The 20,576-nt window shown below is 51.7% G+C and overlaps 4 protein-coding genes across 4 annotated transcripts; 3 read left to right on the plus strand and 1 right to left on the minus strand.

Moving 5' to 3' along the window:
- Positions 1-29: 29 nt before the first annotated feature.
- BO94DRAFT_545428 (arginine--tRNA ligase) lies at positions 30-2,162 on the plus strand (the record flags this gene model as incomplete). The annotated part of the gene is made up of 4 exons (XM_025613237.1): positions 30-254; positions 347-1,641; positions 1,692-2,105; positions 2,156-2,162. The coding sequence occupies 4 exons, from the start codon at positions 30-32 to the stop codon at positions 2,160-2,162; spliced, it is 1,941 nt and encodes a 646-aa protein (XP_025468344.1).
- A 5,208-nt stretch (positions 2,163-7,370) lies between these two features.
- BO94DRAFT_534204 (glycoside hydrolase family 28 protein) lies at positions 7,371-8,903 on the plus strand. Its single transcript, XM_025611487.1, has one exon. It carries the CDS (start codon positions 7,640-7,642, stop codon positions 8,732-8,734), a length of 1,095 nt encoding a protein of 364 aa, XP_025468345.1. The 5' UTR covers positions 7,371-7,639; the 3' UTR covers positions 8,735-8,903.
- A 1,312-nt stretch (positions 8,904-10,215) lies between these two features.
- Positions 10,216-12,513, plus strand: BO94DRAFT_464129 (putative ABC transporter; the record flags this gene model as incomplete). Its single annotated transcript, XM_025608049.1, has 8 exons — positions 10,216-10,405; positions 10,475-10,715; positions 10,765-11,023; positions 11,072-11,531; positions 11,579-11,658; positions 11,715-11,868; positions 11,919-12,196; positions 12,271-12,513. 8 exons carry the CDS (start codon positions 10,216-10,218, stop codon positions 12,511-12,513), a joined length of 1,905 nt encoding a protein of 634 aa, XP_025468346.1.
- Positions 12,514-13,768: 1,255 nt separating this feature from the next.
- BO94DRAFT_35338 (uncharacterized protein) lies at positions 13,769-16,192 on the minus strand. Its single transcript, XM_025607118.1, has one exon. It carries the CDS (start codon positions 15,903-15,905, stop codon positions 13,959-13,961), a length of 1,947 nt encoding a protein of 648 aa, XP_025468347.1. The 5' UTR covers positions 15,906-16,192; the 3' UTR covers positions 13,769-13,958.
- Positions 16,193-20,576: the final 4,384 nt, after the last annotated feature.

Raw genomic sequence — 20,576 nt, forward strand, 5'->3', positions numbered from 1 at the left:
CGACGCTTTATCAGAATCCAGCTGCCGCCATGACGTCCGCCGCCGACCTCGCTGTCTCCATCGAGGGGCTAACCATCCAGTCTACCTCCGAGACCTCCAAGTTCCCCAACTGCTTCCCCTCCTTGAACCCCGTCGACATCTACAGAGAGCACATTGCCGAGAAGCTGGCCGAAGCCACCGGTATCGATGCTGAGAAGATCTTCGCCCGCATCGCATGGACGAACTCGTTGGACAAGGGTGACTTGGTGTTGCCGGTATGCCTTCAAAAAAACAATGGAATCAATTTTATATGCCACCCAGGCTGGCATCTTGTGCACCCCCGCTAACGTAGAATGGTGTCTTGTAGGTCCCCTCTCTTCAGATTAAGAAGAACCCCCAGGAGCTGTGCAAGGAACTCGCCGAAAAGTTCCCCGAGTCCGACCTCATCCTCCCCCCTGTTCCCTTCGGTGCCCACCTGCAGTTCTTCTTCAGGCCCCAGCGTCTCACCTCCACCGTCATCAGCCGGATTCTGAAGGAGAAGGCTGCCTTCGGTACCAACGGTAACCAGGGTCTGCGCGACCCCACCGACGCCTCCCAGGGTCGCAAGAAGATCATCGTTGAGTTCTCGTCGCCCAACATTGCCAAGCCCTTCCATGCTGGTCATCTGCGCAGTACCATCATCGGAGGTTTCCTTGCCAACCTCTACACTGTCATGGGATGGGACGTCGTCAAGATGAACTACCTCGGTGACTGGGGTAAGCAGTATGGTCTGCTTGCCAACGGCTTCAAGATGTTCGGCAGCGAGGAGGAGCTGACCAAGGACCCTATCAACCACCTGTTCAATGTCTATGTCAAGATCAACAACATCGTTTCTCAGCAGGACGGCCCCATTAAGGAGCTCAAGGAGCAGATCAAGACGAAGAAGGAGGCGGGTGAGGACGTCGCCGAGCTTGAGAAGGAGCTGGCCAAGCTCGTTGATGTTAGTGAGGATGAGAACGCTCGTCGTTACTTCAAGAGCATGGAGGACGGCAGCCAGGATGCTCTCGCTCTGTGGCGCCGGTTCCGTGAGCTCAGTATCGAGAAGTACAGGCAGACTTATGCTCGCCTGAACATCGACTTTGACGTCTACTCTGGAGAGTCCCAGATCAAGCAGGAGAGCATGACCTCCGCTTATGAGACCATGGAGAAGGCCGGTGTGTCCGAGGAGTCCGAGGGCGCCGTTATCGTCGACTTCACGAAGCACGGTGCTAAGAAGCTTGGAAAGGCCATCATCATCCGCAAGGACGGCACTCCCCTCTACCTGACCCGTGACATCGGAGCCATCCTCGAGCGTGACGAGGCTTACAAGTTCGACAAGATGATCTACGTTGTTGCCGCGCAGCAGGATCTCCACTTGGCTCAGCTGTTCAAGATCACCGAGCTCATGGGCCACAAGGAGCTGGCCAAGCGGTGCCAGCACATTAACTTCGGTATGGTCCGCGGCATGAGCACCCGTAAGGGTACTGTCAAGTTCTTAGATGACATCCTCGCGGATGTCCGTGACAAGATGCACGAGGTCATGAAGAAGAACACCGAGAAGTACGAGCAGGTTGCCGACCCTGAGCGCACGGCCGACATCCTGGGTATGTCGTCCGTCATGGTGCAGGACATGACTGGCAAGCGGTATGTATTTCTTCCCGATCGTCCTCTGGGATCTGCTAATAGGTTTTTAGTATCAACGGCTACGACTTCAACCTGGAGGCCATGACCTCGTTCGAGGGTGACACCGGTCCTTACCTGCAATACGCCCACGCCCGTCTCTGCTCCATTGTCCGCAAGTCCGGCCTGAACGTTGAGGAGCTCGACACCGCCAACCTGGAGCTGCTGACGGAGACCCACGCCACCGATCTTGCTCGTCTGCTGGCCCAGTGGCCCGACGTGCTGCTCAACACCACCAAGACTCTGGAGCCGACCACCATCTTGACCTACCTGTTCCGCATGACCCACGTGCTGAGCTCGAGCTATGACGTGCTCAAGGTGGTGGGCAGCGAGCCCGAGACCAAGAAGGCCCGTATGGCTCTGTACGAGTCTGCCCGCCAGGTGCTGCACAACGGTATGCGCATCTTGGGTCTCAGCCCTGTCAACCGGTATGTTCTTGCGCGTCAGTCTGTGGTGGATCCGACTAACCCATGTCTAGTATGTAATGGATACGAAAATAAAATAAGCCCTGATAGTTCCCAACCAATACCAAGCATTTCGTTAGCTTCGACAGGTAGTGTTGTGATGTTCCGGTAGACTCGTAGTGATCTCGTCAGGGTTGTTCTTTTCCCGGATACCAAAGCCGGGGACCACAGAATTCGAAGACTGCTCTCGACTTCGACTGGAGTAGTCCTCACAGTCAACTTTCTAATGGTCTGTCTGTTCACTCATCATTCAACACTCACACTAGACCTCCCTCCCATCGTCGAATATCTTCAGAACCCCGCGCAACCATGCCCCCCAGCCCACTCTTCTTCATCGCGGAGCTGCTAGAAGCCATCCTCCTCAAAATTGACCCTCACACGCTGCTCATCTCCGCCATGCGAGTGTGTCGCTTCTGGAACCGTGTCATTCTGCACTCCGATCGTCTTCAGACGATATTGTTCTTCAAGCCATACCAGGGCTCTATCGGGCTGCCTCGCCACAACAATCCGTACCTGGAGAGACTCTGGTCTCAGATATTCCTCCGGAGGGATTTCTCCACCCTGTCGTACCCCTTCCTGTCTAAATCTCTCAGATCAAAGCTTGTTCCTCAGCAAATCGACGTGTACCTCCGGCCGGAAGCAAGCTGGAGACGAATGCTAATTTACCAGCCTGCATCGACATCGTGGGAGGTTCAGATTTCTGTATACCGATATTACTGCACATACCGCCCTCATATCTACTTGAAACCTCCGACCGATGGTTCTGCACTATTGGGCACCCTCTACTCTCTGATCCGGAAAAAAGTACTTTTTCCCGGACGGAAAGTCTTCACTTTTCGGCGTGGTCGTTTGGTTTGTAAACCATTAGATTCTGAAATGACCTACAGGGTCATGACCTGGTAGGATCATCTGGGAGGGTGAGTTTGGGTTCTTCGCCACTAGGGAATATGACAGCTTCTTGAAGGGTGTTGACTGTGGGGGATGGAATGGCTGTTTTTTTATGTATACTTGAGTGTTTCCAAGTCATGTCATTTACAGAAGTGTTGGTGTCCTGGGATGAGGCGGATATAGGCACAAGGTATGGCATGACAAGATTAAGAACCATATTCCCACCTCCATCAATTCCCATTAGCCACTTGAGGAATAAGAAGTCCTAAGGCATGTAGCTGGACAGATTCAGGGTCCGATGCTGCCAACCCCGCACGGGATCCCTCATCGGGATGGAGATCCGCTATCTCGGAGCTTGTCAGTCACTCTCGTGATACATAAATAGCCAACCGGAAAGCTTTACTTCTCTCTGATCATAGCTTCTTGAGTTTTGGCTCACGCTCATCACTAATAGTACTCTATCGCTCTATCTATTTGAATTAGCATCGCAGATCCCAAACAACAAAACAATTAAATCAGTACTCTAGTTCCAACATGTAATCCTCCGCAATCACTCAAGTCACCACATCTCATAAATAATACTCAAAATCCCCACACATCTAGGGACAACCCCAGACCCAAAGCCGAACAGATGTTCATCTGCGACGGTTGTTATATCATCATGGCCGATATCCTAAACTATTACGTCCCGTCCCACCTTCCACAGAAACACCCATCCACATGAACTGTTCTTGCTGCGGGCAACATGAGACCAGTGGATTTTTCAAACGTTAAATCCCAATTAACCTACCAACCAACCAACAAACCACTCCATCTATACCCACCCAGTTTATCTAACATCAAATATAGACCACAGCCGACATCCGAGAAATAACCCACGAAGAGTACGAAGCCACCTATGACCGATTCTTTTCCTATCTCCCGCAATCCCGCACCTGGTCTCGAGAACCAGGCCGTCCACTACAAACCGTCCAACGTAAATTCTATGAAGTGCATGCAGTGGAGTGTTGGCCACTTTGTAGGGAACGCGCCTGGGGTAGACTTGCGGAATATCGGTGGAAAAACTTCGCATGGATTAAAACTTCCGAGAAGAAAGAGGCGGTGGGACATGTGAATGAATAATCAGTTTCGGGCGGATCTGGAGAGTAGAAGTCATTCTATTATTGGGCCAGCGGAAGGGAGTAGTACTAATAGTGAGGCTGTTGAACGGGAGGTGATGCTGAGCTTGTCTCGGGTTCCGGCTGATGTTGCCCTTTCGACGAGGGAGGGGTTTACCTAGTAAGGAGAATGTTTCTACAACTGGTAGGTAGATAAGAGGGTTGGAGGTTGTTGTTTTTTTATATAGAACTATTATTAATTTCGCTGAGCCCTTTGAAATTGCATATACGAAGTCACCTACCTACAAACTATTACCCAACAGCATAGATCCTGATTGAATGAGCACAGTAGTAAGCGTTGTTCCATATCATAACACATATATATATTCTTACCATCCTATCTTAAAACAGTACAACCGGAATAACCTCTAAGCATCTCACGACCTACCAAATCAACTAAAAACCATAGCCAGATGCTAGTAATCAGTCCTTATATGTTACCATAAGCAAGTACTACTATTACCAGTACTACTACTTCCCAGTAATATATATATAATCCTGACCATCCAGTACTAGTATACTGCTCAATAGGACAAGAATATACCACTATCACATTATATCTTATCTCTGGACGAATGTACATAACTGACTATCGCCCAATTATAGATTTTGGCCTGGTTGGGCAAGTCGTGAGACTGTAATTCGGTTACTTCCCCTGGTTATGTGCCAGTTAACTAGTATACTCTACTAGACCTAAAAATCATAACTGGATGATTATGATGATGATGCTGAGTCCTCGTTGTATGTTATTTTTACTAATGTACTTTTTGGGTATCTTGTACTGATATTAAGGATGTGCGACCGAGAAAAACAATTCTTGGCTTTTTTATATTGGTCCGTATATATAAACGTAGATTATTCTATGGTTTCATTGTTATGGAGTGGAATTTGATGTTGTGGGTTGGATGTGTAGTTGAGGTGAGCAGGGGGAGGCAAATATATATTTCTTTCTGGATCATGATTATGGCATGTACTTATTGTTCTGTGGTTGGGGTATGTGTTCTCTCTTTCTCTCTTTCTGTGTGTCTTGATATCCATGTGTGTGTATGTGTGTTCACTGGCTTCTTTGTGCACTTGGATTGAGATAGTTAAGATAGGTAGGTCGATTCGCTAGGTTTATGTCTGTGTATCCTTTGTGGAGCACGAATACGAGGTCCATTGAAACGGGATTAATATGACATCTAATTCTGATTGACGGGTAAATGTTTCTCGTCCTGGATATTATTTAGATCCACTCGGCTAAATGTATTTTTGTCCTTTTCCTTTTCTGATACTATCTGACTTTCTACTCAGTCGTCGTTTTTTCGAATCCTTTTTCTTTGTAGCTGGATCTTGGGTTGGATCTTTTGTCGTCGCATGTAGGACTATGTGTTTTCAGCGTACTTGATAAGAAGTCTGCCACTCTTCTGGAATACTCAACGAATAACCGGATATACCCCGTCGCAAGGGGCAATTCCCGTTTGATTCCAGGAGGTGGATTGAGCGACGCTGGCGGGGGACAGTGGAGCCGATGCCACTCAGAACCTAAAGCATAGCGAAGTACCCCAGTGCAATATCCAGCGTCTATATTAGGAACCTCACCTGAATGTCTCGATCCCTAATTTATGGGAGGTTTCTATATGAGACTGACTTGTGATAGCTCACACAGTCAATTGGTTGTCATTTCGGACAGACATGCAACTCCGAGGCAACTACTGCTGGCTCGATGGATGACGTCCAGTTGATAGGCGTTAGGCAGTAGGCGCTTAAGCTCGGACTGCTCTTTCCATGGTTGTCGTAAGATTAGGAATTGGAATGCCGTGGATGGTGCAACGGGATCCATTGTGGCTTGCCTAGTTGCCTGACTCAGCGGCTGTTGAACGCGACTAGCCAGCTAGGGTCTAACCTAACGATAAGATTAATTAAAGATGCTACACGGAGTAGTGAGTACGCATTGCGCAGTAGATACTCCGTTTATTGCCGAAAGATAGATCAACAGCTTCACCGCTGACAGCACCTGTGATACTCCATCCTCGTCTCGAGGATACCTCTTATGGACGTTTCAATTTTGCTGAGGTGGGTCAGGATGAGGACAATCTATATCGGCTGTACATGGACTTCAAATGACTGAAGAGGCCGAGAAGAAGCCATTACAGCCATGGTTGGAACATGGAAACTCCTGACTCTCGTATCGGTCTCTTGTTGAGGCCGAGGGTCCGGTGCCAAGCGCCAAGAGGTTCGATCAGAGTCTGGTTCCCCTATTGAGGCTTGTCGAAGCTTGATAAGCAGGGTTTCCACCGGGTGTGGACACTGGACAGAGAACTGCCATTCTCACCGCAATCGCGTACATCTAGTCATTGACATCATATGTAGATATTTTTGACCATACCACCTAGAATTTAGGACATTAGTTATGGTATCGAAGCTCCGAGGAATGTTTTCCGGGAATGCCGACTGCTTCTGCCGAGGATGGTGGTTAATGGAGCGGAGCTCGCTCGTTGCCTAGCAGTGCTAGCATGGGGTGGAGCGAGTTAATCTGTTAAGCTTGGCATTTGCATCCTGTGCAGTGCAGAACCTGTCAGAGTCAGACAGCCCCTGGCTAATGCAGACTAACAGCCGGACCCGTGTGTTTCAGGTGTCTTGATCTGGAAATGGGTCCTTGGGACTAACTTTGTTGTGAATTGTGAATTTGTGAATCTTTCTCGGAGAGGAAACTCCGTCTGTGTCGGATCTGCCTCGGAACTGTAGGGCAGACCCATGGTTGCCGGATTGCCGCACCGTGCTGCCGATCTGAAGGGTGCTCCCGAACCCCTCTGGACTTGTGGCATGTGCCATACCGTCTTTGGCCCATGTGGGAAGAGAAAAGCACAGCGGAATTCCGGCAGGATCAGAATGCTCCTCCGCTAGACAGCAGGAACCCGTAGAGTTCCAAGCACGCATAATCAAAAGTGTCTCGGGAGGGAACCGAAAGTAGGAAAACCCGGATGCCTAAAGCTCTCTAAAACTCCCTAAAACTCCCTGATGGGGCAGGGGCGAATAATGCCCTGCTGGGCGCTAGAAACCGTTCGGGCAACGAGCCCCACCGGACCCTGGCTTCCACCGAACCCATCGAGCTTAGCGAGCTTGGCACGGCTTGGCACGCGAGATGCAGGCTTCCCAGCCAGTCTAGAAGCCCACTTCATTTCGCTCTCAAACCGCCGTCGTTCATCGTCCGATCCAACTCCCAAGGTCCAGCACCATGTCTCCAGACTGCCGATGTCTCGCCGTCCACAAGGAAGCGGAAAACAGGAACCCTGTACAAAAAAAGGAGACAGGAGGGGGACCGACCAAAATCCTACATATAGATCCTCTGCATCCCCCCCTCAATGGCCTTCTTCTCTTCTCCATCACACTCTCTTTCTCTCTCTTTCACACTTCTACTTGTCCTTCCTTAATCATACCCGGTTGATCCAGGTTCCACTCTTTATCTTCACCATGCATTTCCTCCAGAACACCATCGTGGCCGCCACCATGGGCGCCGCGCTGGTCGCTGCTGCTCCTCTCGAGCTCGAGAAGCGCTCCTGCACCTTCACCTCGGCCTCCGCCGCCAAGTCCGGCAAGTCCTCTTGCTCCACCATTACCCTCGACAACATCGCTGTCCCCGCCGGTGAGACCCTCGACCTGACTGGTCTCAAGAAGGGAACCACCGTCATCTTCGAGGGTGAGACCACCTTCGGCTACAAGGAATGGAAGGGTCCCCTGATTTCCATGTCCGGTACCGACATCACCGTCAAGCAGGCCTCCGGTGCCAAGATCAACTGCGACGGTTCCCGCTGGTGGGACAGCAAGGGCAGCAACGGTGGCAAGACCAAGCCCAAGTTCTTCAAGGCCCACAAGCTCGACGAGTCCAGCATCACCGGCCTGAAGATCTACAACACCCCCGTCCAGGGCTTCAGCATCCAGTCTGACCACCTGACCATCACCGATGTGACCATCGACAACTCCGCCGGTACCAGCAAGGGCCACAACACCGATGCCTTCGACATTGGTTCCAGTACCTACATCACCATCGACGGTGCCACCGTCTACAACCAGGATGACTGCCTTGCCATCAACTCCGGTGAGCACATCACCTTCACCAACGGCTACTGCTCCGGTGGCCACGGTCTCTCCATCGGCTCCATCGGCGGCCGCAGCGACAACACCGTCAACACCGTGACCATCTCCAACTCCCAGGTCGTCAACTCCCAGAACGGTGTCCGCATCAAGACCGTCTACGACGCATCCGGCACGGTTGAGAACGTCAAGTTCGAGGACATCACCCTCTCCGGCATCAGCAAGTACGGTATCGTCGTTGAGCAGGACTACGAGAACGGCAGCCCCACCGGCACCCCCACCAACGGTGTCAAGGTTGACGGCATCACCTTCGAGAAGGTCACTGGTACCGTCAAGAGCTCCGCCACCGACATCTACATCCTTTGCGGCTCCGGCAGCTGCTCGGACTGGACCTGGAGCGGTGTCAACGTCACCGGCGGCAAGAAGAGCTCCAAGTGCAAGAACGTCCCCTCGGGTGCTTCTTGCAGTGACTAAACGGTCACTCAGGCTAGTGATGCAAAGCTTCGGGTTGGTGTTGCATGGGGGTTATCATTCTGTCCTCTGACCTTGTGTCGGAAATTTTGTATTAGTGCTTAATTACCTAGATTACTTAGAGTGTCTTGGGAGTAATAGACGATTGGCGCCTGATGTCCAGGCCACCAGAGAACCATCTTTTCAATCTTTCGTATCCGTTTCCATCTTTGTAGGACACCCAATCTCCGTTCCTCGACCTTCGCAACCACTCTCGTGCGTAATTCGGCCGAAGCCATTGCGATCCGGGCTGGCCACCCGCGGCCCTACCCGGGGGGTAGGTAGTACGGGGGGAAAGCGCCTCAGCGTGCCCCGAGATGCGGGCGGAATCACACCGATGCCACCCCGGTCTCCCCCCTGAAAATGCCCCGAATTCCATCCCAGCGTAACCAACGACCCTGCCTGATCCCGAGAGGCTGTCTCATTAAGCATCCGCGGTTCCCCTGATCCGATCAGCCACCCGAGCATGAATCTCCGACCAAACTTTGGTTCCCACAAACGCTTTGCACGTCGAACCTAATCGCGGGCTGTGTGACGAAAGGGCGGTGCTGCCGTGTCTGCAGCCTCTCATGGATCGAACGGACTAGGACGGACTGGGTACGAGATCGACAGTGATGGTCACACAAGAATGTGATGCGAAGCATATCACACGGGTTGCTATGGAATTGGGAGAGCCAGGAGGGAGGGATGGAAATAACGTCTACTGCGCCGGGATGGAAATTGATGCCTGGGTGGTAATTCAGGTATCTACGGTATCTACGGTATCAAGGGTATTCATGGACGGGAAAGATATTTCGGGGGCGGTCCGCTGCATTCCTCGGCGTTCCACTCTTCGTATCCGCGTTGAGGATGAGAGCAGGTCGCCGATGACGGATCGTCCATGAACCCCGGTCGACCCAGCCAAGACAGCTGGGCCAAGTGACAAGGCTGAGTTCAGCTGGCGGGAATGTGGCTAGGGCCTGACCGAGCAAACTAGGCTTCTGATGCAGCTGATAGTGCCCCTCGTTGCTTTTTCTAGCGTTCATCCTGGACGCCGTCGTCAAAGTGATTGTCGGGCTGCACGGATAAGAATGGGGGGAAAGACGGCGTCTGGAGTCGGGCTGCTGAGGACTCGCGGGGACCTCAACCACACTCTGACCCAGACAATACGACCGCCACCATCTTGGGATTTCAATGAGAGCATCCCTCTGGGTCCTGGTGACTGGCTGACTGCCTTCCTTCTCCCGGCCATTTATTTACATTCCTCTCCCCCCTCTTTTCCTCTTCCACTTCTGCTCGCTGACCTGCCTTTCCTCCATTGCCTACGGTGTTGGTGCCCATTTGAGCCTGACTATCTAGGAACCACCAGGCATGGTCGAGAGTGCGACCTTGTGAAGTCCTTAGCTATCGTCTGCCTAGCACTGGATCCTCGGACCGTCTGTCTCTTCCTCCCTCTCCCATTCATCATGCATGCAGGGTTCCCTCCAAAGCTTGAGGGTCCCGACCCCGACCTCGAGCGCAACGAGGACCATCGCTTTTTCAGGAACAACACCGTCAACAGCTTCTCCTGGCACGATCTCACTGTCTCCGTCAAGGATCGTCATACCAAACAGCCTCGAAACCTGATTGAGGGGATCAGCGGCGCGGCTCAGCAAGGTGAGTAGCTTCTTACGGATCCGGATCTGGATTCCGAACGGGACACGAGATTAACTCTGCCAAAAATAGGTGAGCTGATTGCTCTAATGGGACCCTCGGGATGCGGCAAGACTACCTTGCTGAATGTTCTGGCTCGTCGCGCGGCTTCATCCGGAGCGAAAGCCACCGGAGACTGCTACGTGAACGGGGTCGTAGTCGACAATACGACGTTTGGTCGACTTACCTCTTACGTGGAGCAGGAGGATGCGCTGATCGGCTCGTTGACGGTGCGCGAGACCCTCAAGTTTGCTGCAGATCTCTCCCTGCCTAGGTGTGTCTCCACAAATAGTGTCCATAGCGGATGGCACTGACGCGACTAGTTCGGTCACCAAGACCCAGCGCCAGGAGCGCATTCAGTCCCTGTTGTTGGCGTTTGGTATTCAGAACCAGTCCTCCACCCTGGTTGGCACCCCCATCCGCAAGGGCATCAGTGGTGGCCAGAAACGGCGGGTCAGCGTGGCGAGTCAACTCATGACCTGCCCAAAGATTCTGTTCTTGGACGAGCCGACTAGTGGACTGGATTCGTCAGCTAGTTTCGAAGTAATCAACTACGTCAAGAAGCTGGCTGTCGCAAACAACGTACGGTGAAGGAGCCCCGTGAGATATGAAGACGCTGACATTTCCCAGCTCATCATCGTTGCAAGTATCCACCAGCCCTCTACAGCCACCTTTCAGCTGTTCGACAAGCTTCTTCTCCTCTCCGGCGGGAAGACCTGCTACTTCGGTGCCGTCGCAGATGTGCCGACCTACTTTGACAACATCGGTTATACTCTTCCGCCGAACACCAACCCAGCCGAGTTCATACTCGACTTGGTCAGCTCCGATTTCACTGGCAGCACGCAGGTCGCATCCGAGGAACAGGTCCAGCAGATCCATCTGAACTGGTCAACTTCCTCCTACGCGGCATTGCTAAACCATAAGGACTCGCAGCGGACCATCACATACGAGGGGGAAGCAGACCAAGTCGATGTCGATGATCTCGGCCATCCGGGAATCCCTAGCATTACTCTCTCGCTCTTGCACCGCTCTTTTATCAAAAGTTACCGGGATGTCGTGGCGTACGGCATCCGCATTGTTATGTATCTGGGTGCGCCTATTCTTCATATCATCACTAGACCATACTGACTGATCTAGGGCTGGCCATCATGATGGGAACCGTCTGGCTGCGTCTTCCCACGAAACAAACCAGCATCCAGCCATTTATCAACGCAATTGTTAGTACCTTTCCTGTAAACCCACCCATAAGACCCAGCTAACATTCCCCGTACAGTTCTTCGGCTCCGCCTTCATGAGCTTCATGGCCGTAGCCTACGTCCCCGCCTTCCTCGAGGACCGCGCCACCTTCATCAAAGAGCGAGCCAACGGCCTCTACGGCGCTCTCCCCTTCATTATATCTAACTTTATCATTGGCCTTCCCTTCCTCTGTACGCCCCTCCCTCCCCCCTCCCTACGTCCACCCACTAACAACCCATAGTCATAATATCCCTCCTCTTCTCTATAATTTCCTACTGGCTCTCCAACTTTCACCCCACCGCCACCTCCTTCTTCACCTGGGTCATGTGGCTCTTCCTGGACCTCGTAGCCGCCGAATCCCTCGTCGTCTTCATGACCTCCCTCTTCCCCAACTTCGTCATCTCCCTCGCCTTAGTTGCCTTTGCGAACGGCCTCTGGATGAGCGTCGGTGGATTCCTGGTCACTCCTACCATCCTCAACCCATTTTGGAAATACGTTTTCCACTACATTGACTACCAGGTTTGTCCATCTCCTATTCACCTATCCTACCCTCGAAACCCAGCAAAACAACAATACTAACAATGGAAACCCAGGCGTACGTCTTCCAAGGCATGATGGTCAACGAATTCCAACACAGAACCTACACCTGCGGTTCCGGTTGCGCCTGCATGTACCAGACGGATTTAGCCTCCGAGTGCAAAATCCGCGGGACGGGCGTACTCCATGAATACGGCTACGCAACGGGTCGGACGGGAAAATGGGTAGGTATTCTCATTGGAATCATTGCCGTATATCGATTGTTTGCGTATATGGTTTTGGTGATTAGAAAGACATAGTAGGTACGTATTTATTTCTATATTGGTTAGGTTTAGTTTGTCTCGTTTGTGTGGGTGTTGGTGTTGGTGAATGGTTGAGTGATATGGATGGATTGGATGAACTAGATGAATGAGTCGATGCTGTCTTGGTGGAAGGGAATTAGGTATAGGTAGGTAAGTATTCATGAAAAGAGCGTGGACGGGTCTCGATTCCAAGGATGCGATGTATGAATGTGTAGATGAGTGGTTGACTACATGGGACGATCAAGTGGATGTCTATTCTATGTTATTCCATGTTATGCTATGTAATGCTATGGCTTTGTATGAATACGAGAGATTTGTATTATTCGAGATCGCAAATTATCAAGCTTATGAATATGTGACTATATTTTCCTTCATCGTCGTATTCACGACCAAGCTACCACTTGAAATCTATCTAATAGAGTAAATATGATAATGACTAAGTAGAATGCAAATGATATATGGTTATATGGTTATGTGGTATAGATAGATATTTTCATTGTGTTTTGCTAGGGTGGTGGGTATGTGGGTAGACAGGCAGGTGAATAGGTAAGGGGGAACAAAACAATCCAGGGTATTGAGACAATCGCTGACAGACACAACACACATAAGAAAACATAGAAGGGAGAAAAGGGTAAAAGATCAATCAGGATGGAACATCTTGATCGAGAAATCGGGAAATGGTTTCTCGGCTCCGTATCCATCACATCAAATCAGATCATGTCTACTGAATAGAGAACAGGAAAGAAAAGAAGGGAATCATGAAAGGCGATCAAACATAGGAGGTATAGGTATCAAGAAGATAATACGTGCACAAGGGAAAAGTCAGGGAATTGGGGGTAATGGATGAGGAGAAGCAGACAAGAAATAAATACAGCAAGCGAAACGGGGTATACCTTCCTCTGTCATTCCTACTCAACTTCAAGCTCACGACAGAGAAAACAAACAACAACAAAAAAGGACAGGTCGGGGCGTCAAAGAAATGATACAAACGCCCCGGACATCATAGATGTCAACTTGGACACAAAACATGACAGGGACATCAAGGCATCACATAACACATGACATCAAACATAACAATGGTCATGCAGGTCATCAGAATCGTACAATCATGTCGCCATGATGGACGTGATCGGTGAAACCCGCCCCTCCTCTTTATAACACCCGAGACAGAAAACAATGCAAGAAAGCCTCCCATGGCAAAAGCAGACCTCTTTTCTCCGGAACGAACCTTCCAACTTTTCCAAGACCCAGGACAGAATGTATCAGACGTGTGGCATTTGAGTGTTCTTAATTGGTAGAACAATGACCGCCCAAGAAAGATAGAAGAACTTTTTGGCAAACAGCGCTCTTCGCTCCAGAAACCTAACCCATGAAGTGTGCGTGTGTCAAAACAAAAGACAGGCGTGGAACGACGGCATCTTGTGACCAAGATGGCCATTCAACTAGTACCGACCATAGCTCGACCGGCTGGAACGGTGACTGGCACGATCAGACTTGCGGTCACTCCGCGCCCGACGGCTGTCTTCGATCTCCCGCCGACTAGGAGCCACGCTGCCAGTGTACTCAGACCCGTTGGTTAGGTATTTCTTCGGTCGCTGTTTGCCTTCAATGTTCAGCTCGACTGCGCCGGTTTCGCCAGTCCGAACACTGATCCTCTTTCCGCCAACTGAGTCCTGCGGGAAGCTCATAGTGACGCCGTTAAGCGTCATGACGATGTTATTATCCTCTTCGGGTTTGGATCCGGCATTGCTGCCAGTCTGCGTTCGGGCATCGCTGCCGCGGCTGCTGTTCGAGCGGCTCTTCTGACTTCCACTGTCACTCTCAGCGCGATGAGTTCCCTTGGCTTTGTAGAGGGCATCGGCCGTCAATGGGACGGGCGGCGCCGGAGGCACCGCCTTGGCCGTTCGGGTGGCTTGATACTCCTCTGCCTCGCGATGTTTCTCATCCATCTCGTCATCCTCCTCCTCCTCGTCATCGTCCTCTTCATCATCGTCCGGGAAGTCGTACACCGTTGATCGACGGCGACGGGAATTCTCAACCGCAATTCGAGACGGTCGCGCAGATCCATGATACGCAGTCGGCGGGCGGCGGAAACTGCGGCTCCGCTCAGGGACGACGGTCTCTCGAGGGGTGCGCCGGTATCCGTAGCCATCGGGCAACGCATCCTTCAAATCATTCATCTCGAAAGACCGAGTAGAGTGACGGTCGGATGTGATGGATGGCGCTGTTGCCATTTTCCGCGGCTCGGGGCGTTTCTGGATGATATGCGGAGTAGGCTTGTGCTTGATTGGTGGTGGAGGCATGCGGTAGTAATCCTCGTCGCGTTCATGAGAAGAGTGAGAAGGAATTCGGGGCCGAGGCTCACGAGGCGGCGGCGGGCTAGGATCCAAGGCCTCCTCGTCATCGAAGGCGGCCGAGGCAGAGTCGTAGTCAACCACTGGCGAACCGTATAGAGACTGGCGCCGACCACGGGGCTGATCCCGCGTGCTGGAAACCGAGCGCCCCTGTCGATGCTCGGCAGGAGGCACGAAGTCGGGCATACCGTAGTAGGACTGCTGACCGTAATGGGAGGGGGCGTACGACGGGCTGTTGGCATACGCTGACGAGGACAGCGGGGGGCCATGTTCGTAGCGACCCATGTTGGATGGTGGGTACATCATTTGTCCCATCCCTGGTATCATACCGTGGAAGCTGACAGGTCGGTTGTTGGGATGGTACATGGAGGCACTGCCTCGGGCGGGAGGGCGGGTGCTGCGCGACACCTGAATATCCTGGACAGGGTTGGGATTGTAGCGAGGATCACGCGGCGAAGGGGGAGGATAGTCCTGACCCGACGAGGGAGGCTGTGACATGTAGTAAGGATAATCCATCGGTCGGCTTTCGACAGGAGTCGAGGCATGATACAATCCGTTGTCGCACTCCCAGCAAGCACCAGGGAAGTGCCGCACTTGAGAACTCTCGCGTCCTCGAGACCGGGATGGAGACCGCTGGGCGTGGGCAGGAGCATGGCCCACGCCGTTGGGGTAGGGACCGACTTGCATTTTGTCCTCACGAGGTGGACGAGCGATCCGGTCTTTGGGACGTTCTCTGACTTTGGATCGAACGACGCGGTCGAGGTCAGCTCGCTTGACGAGGGAGGTGTCTAATTTAAGAGGGACAGGGCTCTTCCGGCCCGACGGCCCAGATTGGGTGCTGTTGACGGTGGCGGCGGTGCGACTAGAATAACCGGAATCACTGGCAACATCGACTAGGGGGGAAGCAGGCGATCTCAAGGCAGGCTTAGAACGCTTGGAAGTGAGGTTGGCGACTTGACGGGTTTCTGGGAGGATGACATGGGCATCTTCATCGTATTCCTCACAGAAGGCGGCGTGAGGGACTTTCCTCGACATGACTTCTGGAAAGGCGGCCAAGGAAAGGCCCGACCCTAAGAGGGGAAGGGGGAAGGGGGCCTGGAGAGGGGGGGTTGGGGTTGGATTGTGCAGTGGTGGATGACGTGAAACGTGGTGGTCCAACAGGCTTTCAGACACTGGGTGGCCTACAGCAGCCACCGACTGCTGCTCATGCGTATGACTCAATGAGACCTCCTTTCTTTTCTTTTTTCTTTTTTTTTTTTTTCGCTTTCCTTTTTTTCGTTTTTCCCTTTTTCGTTTTTCTTCTTGCGTCCGGCGTTAGTTCGTGAGCAGGGAGTGGTGCTGGGCTGCTTCACCCTCTCCCCTTTCAGCCCAGTAATGCCAGTGTCGAGGAATCCACTCTCTGTGGTAGCCTCCAGAAGCAAACTAGATACCCGGAGCAGATCGGCCAGACGATAGTCAGAAGACGGCGCGTGTCTAGATCGTTGAGTGTCAGCGACGCAGAGTGGGTGCGTAGTGGAAATAGTGGTCGTCGAGGGACTGCACAGTCTCCATCGAAGACAAAAAGCGTTGGTCAGGATTAGTTCGGCGCGAGGGGGAGGCGGCGCTGTGGATGGTGGGAACGAGACAGGCGAGCGGGACGGTGGACGAGGCCAGCGTGGGTCGAACCAACGGAGTGAAGCAAAGGAAGACGAGGAGGAGCGCGCGCTGCTGCAGTTGTAGTCTGGCAGACGGTGAGTGGAGGATGCCCGGCAGAAAAAGTCCACGGGCTGCAGTCTCCGATGCAGTCGGGCAGCGTGTAACCGATGACGGTTGGCGGGAATTATTTTGGAGGGGAGATGTATGTATGTGATAAATAAAGATGGCCAAGGTTGTGTGGTGGTGGCAAGTAGAGTTCACTTTTGTTTTTTTTTTTGTTTTTTTTTATCCCTCGTTGGGGCCTGACGAAGAGAGGGGGAGAAAAAAAAGGTAGATTGTAAACTAGTGGATGGTGGATAGTGGATAGTGGATGAAAAGATAGATAGGTTGGTACTTGATACGGAGTAGAATAGAGGGGATGATGGATGAATGGAGGGGAAAGATGAGAGCAGCGCAAGTTGGAGAGGTGGGGGGGGGAAACAAACTAACTAGTCAGGACGGAGAATGAACGGAGGTGGAGAGAGCATCTGGAAGAAACAGATTGGATGGCTTGCAACCGTCGCTGGATGGGTTTTTAATGGGCAGATCCATCGGACAGTCACTCGCATCCCTGGACCGGATGAGAATATTAATCAAGATTAAATTAAATTATAAATATACAGATACAATGGATGACGGGTGGAGTGGGAAATGTGAGAGAAAGAAAGAGAAAATGGAATAAAAAAAATAAGGAATAAAATCAACAGGCGGATGCAAGGCGGGGATTACAGAAATCCAGATCGGATGAAAGAACGGAATACCAAACACGCGCCAGTTAAAGTTATCGTCGCGACCCAACGCGAATAGATTTCATCGAGTCCACCACGGCCGGTGAAGTTTCATTCGTTTCTTTTAAAACCAAAACCAAAACCAGAGTAAATGATTGGGGACTATGGCCGAATATCATCGCGAAGACACGGAGATGCTTTCCATGTCGTTCCCGGACATCCCTGCTCGCTTATCCTCCTCCCTCTTCTTCGATGCTTGCCTCTTGTCCTCGCTGAAAGAATCCCCCCTTCCCGGTATGTCAGCAACTCGAATAATAACCTCCCATCCGAGGGATTCCTGGTAAGCTGAAGGCCAGAGCAAATCGAAGAAGAAAGAAAGCCGGAAAGATGTCGCAAGGAGGTGGGGATGTCAACCTGACTGGCTGCCAGCCGATGCCTGATCTGCCGCTAACACACCCGGTATGATCGAGTATTTACCGTCTGATACCAATGGAGGGGCCGCCAGTTGAATGAACGAGGCGAGGCGAGAAGCGAAAGGAAGGGAAGAGATCGCGACTCTTCCTCCCTCTCTCTCCCTTTCTCTCACTAACTCCCTGCCTTGCATACGTCACACACGCTTTGAATTCATTCATCATGATCTTATACTTCCACTCCCGACAGGGAATTCACCTGCAGCTGCAAGGTCGGAATCGAATTCATCCATTGACGTATCAGGGCGACAGGTACGGGCAATCAACCGCACTATGACACAGTATATTTGATCTATCCAAACGTCGAGGGATTCAGATCCGGAGTATACTTCATTTGTTCAACCACGGGTAAACACCCCTGGACATAACCCCAGTCTGCCCGTGGCTTTTGCTTCCGAGTGCGTGGCATTTCTTCCCCGGACTGTTTACCTCCCAATTTTTTTGATACCGCCTACAAATCTTCAAGATGCTAATACCTAACGGTCACCGGGACCAGATCTCTTCAGGAGAGTGTATGATATTTGCCGCTGCCGATCCTGTCCGTCGTGTGTGTCCCATGATCCCGAACACCACATCCAGAACTTTAGGATAGCGAGGCCGGAACGACCATACCTCAAGTGGCTCGGATAGGTCACATGCTCGGTTCCCTGCCTCTGGGTGCATGCAGGATATTCTAGATGTATCTGAGGAGATTTAGAAACGGGTATGCATGGCGGTTTATTGTACGCTGTACACCCGTCAACAGTGACACAGTGAGCCCGAGCATACCATCAAAGGGATTGTGCTATCCAAGTTCGGAAGCTAAGCGTTGGGCATGGTCCAACTCTTCTGGCTTTTCACGGACAATGTCGGGACACCGTGCTCCTCAGTAACCGACCTGAATTATCCTATCCTGCCTTGTGATTGATGCAAGAGGATCTTCAGAGTAACATGAATCTTCAATCACCGTGGCTTCCAAGCGGACACACATGGATCAGACAGGGTCTCACCTATGCTTGGTATAGCATTAATGTCCTAAGCGTGCCCTCAGAGGCCCTAACCTAACCACTAGTGCGTCAGAAATGCGAGGGCACTGGTTGTGACGGTGTATCACCCTAACACCGGGGGAGTGGAAATAAATGCACTAGGCTCCCCCACTAAATAAACACGGGCCCCATCGGAAGAACCCTGGGTCTGAGCGGAACCCAACCACGGACCAGCCAGGCGCTCCCACAACCTTACCCATGGACAAATCAATAATAATATTAATCGACCCTCGTTCCTCCAGAGGGTGATGATGATATTGATGGGGGATAAGCATAAACCACCATTTTCAGATTCCCGAGTCTCCGACTCCTTGTGATCAGCACCGGACGGCAGGCACCGTCACAGGCCTTCAATAATCAATCAGATCCAGCCCATGCCCGTCCGAGATAATCCCGTCTTGTTGGCTGCCCAAAAGTCCTGGAGGATGGCAGGAACCCCATTGCGGCCCAATAACAACGGCCTCCACCGCGGCGCTTGCTGCCGTCCGGCTCTGCAGGTGAAAATCTCTCAACCGGAGGGGCAAGAAAAAAATAAGTTTCAGCATCCAGGATCTGGGATGTAAAAATGCAGTAAGTTTATGCGAAATCATACAGACATCCGTTAAGCAAGCCCATTCCAGTGGGATGGATCCAGGATACTCTGCGCAAGCAAAAAATAGTAAAAAGCCTTGTTGAAGCCTATGCAGTTTGACCACCATGACATAAAAGCGAAGTCATCTCTGCTCCAGAAATCTCTTCGACCCCACTTACCGGCATCGTCTAGCTGGTTGATATCCTGATATTCTATATTCCTGGTGGAGATTCCGGTGAACATACGGCATGGAAGATGGAGTCGAAGCACGCTAGAAAATAGTCTCCCGACAACACTGCCCGTAAGCAAGCAAATTACACCAGTGTTTCTGTTCTACCTTGTATACTCGTGACAGACAACTGCTAATGGGAGGCATGATCGCATCCGGCATAATCCATCAATTTCCCATCCTACAAGGCATTCCGGTCTCGGATGACCTGGATACCATGGCCACAGCAGCGCGGGTCAGTCAAACATCCTAGTCCTTGTTGCTTCTCGACAAGCTTCCTTGGGCATTAAAGGTCCATCAATCTCATGACAAGGGCTCAGAAATTCATGATCCCGTGAATCATCTTGTCGGACATGGGAAGCATCGTGTTTCCATGCGTCTGGCTACAGAATGAGATTGACTATCCACGGCGCAATTAGTCTCCGCCCGTATGGATGCTGTTGGCATCAATGGCGTTGAAAATAAAAGACAATAGAGGCGACATTTGAGGATTTGAAATCAGGCGACATCCTGGCCCCTGCTCAGCTGAGGCTGAGTGAGGCATAACTTTATCGCGTTCTCTGCGTCATACTAGCTCACCGAAATGCATTGATGGCGATTGGTCAGGACCCATGAGGTATTATTTATTGGGATCTGCCGCTGTCAAACAGTCGGGTAATTGTGTCTCTCCGCCGACTACTCCGTACCGAAAACGAAAATTGGATAATATGTCTCGGGCTATCTCAGTCGACTGCCTTCGATCACCTCGGTATATCCCTCGACGTTCCCGTCTTTCAGATGAGTCTGTCGAACGTTGGTGCCCAATACTCGTGACTCATTTCCCGTCTGGGATTCCATCAGATTCTGGGGTTTATCAGCTCTATGTTCAACCAATTAACCACCGATCCCAGCGTTCCGGCTCGGTCTGTATACTCCAGGATGATCCCAAGGGACCCCGGCTGTCAACACCTAGGATTCCTTGTCGCCTCCCGCCCCCTGCTTCTTGGTGAGGGCGTCCGTAAACTTCCAG

The sequence above is a fragment of the Aspergillus sclerotioniger genome, assembly GCF_003184525.1.
Source record: "Aspergillus sclerotioniger CBS 115572 chromosome Unknown BO94scaffold_11, whole genome shotgun sequence".
In the NCBI taxonomy this organism is placed as follows: domain Eukaryota; kingdom Fungi; phylum Ascomycota; class Eurotiomycetes; order Eurotiales; family Aspergillaceae; genus Aspergillus; species Aspergillus sclerotioniger.

Coding starts and splice junctions, on each gene's coding strand:
- BO94DRAFT_534204 (XM_025611487.1), top strand. CDS start 7,640: ATGCATTTCCTCCAGAACACCATCGTGGCCGCCACCATGGGCGCCGCG.
- BO94DRAFT_35338 (XM_025607118.1), bottom strand. CDS start 15,905: ATGTCGAGGAAAGTCCCTCACGCCGCCTTCTGTGAGGAATACGATGAA.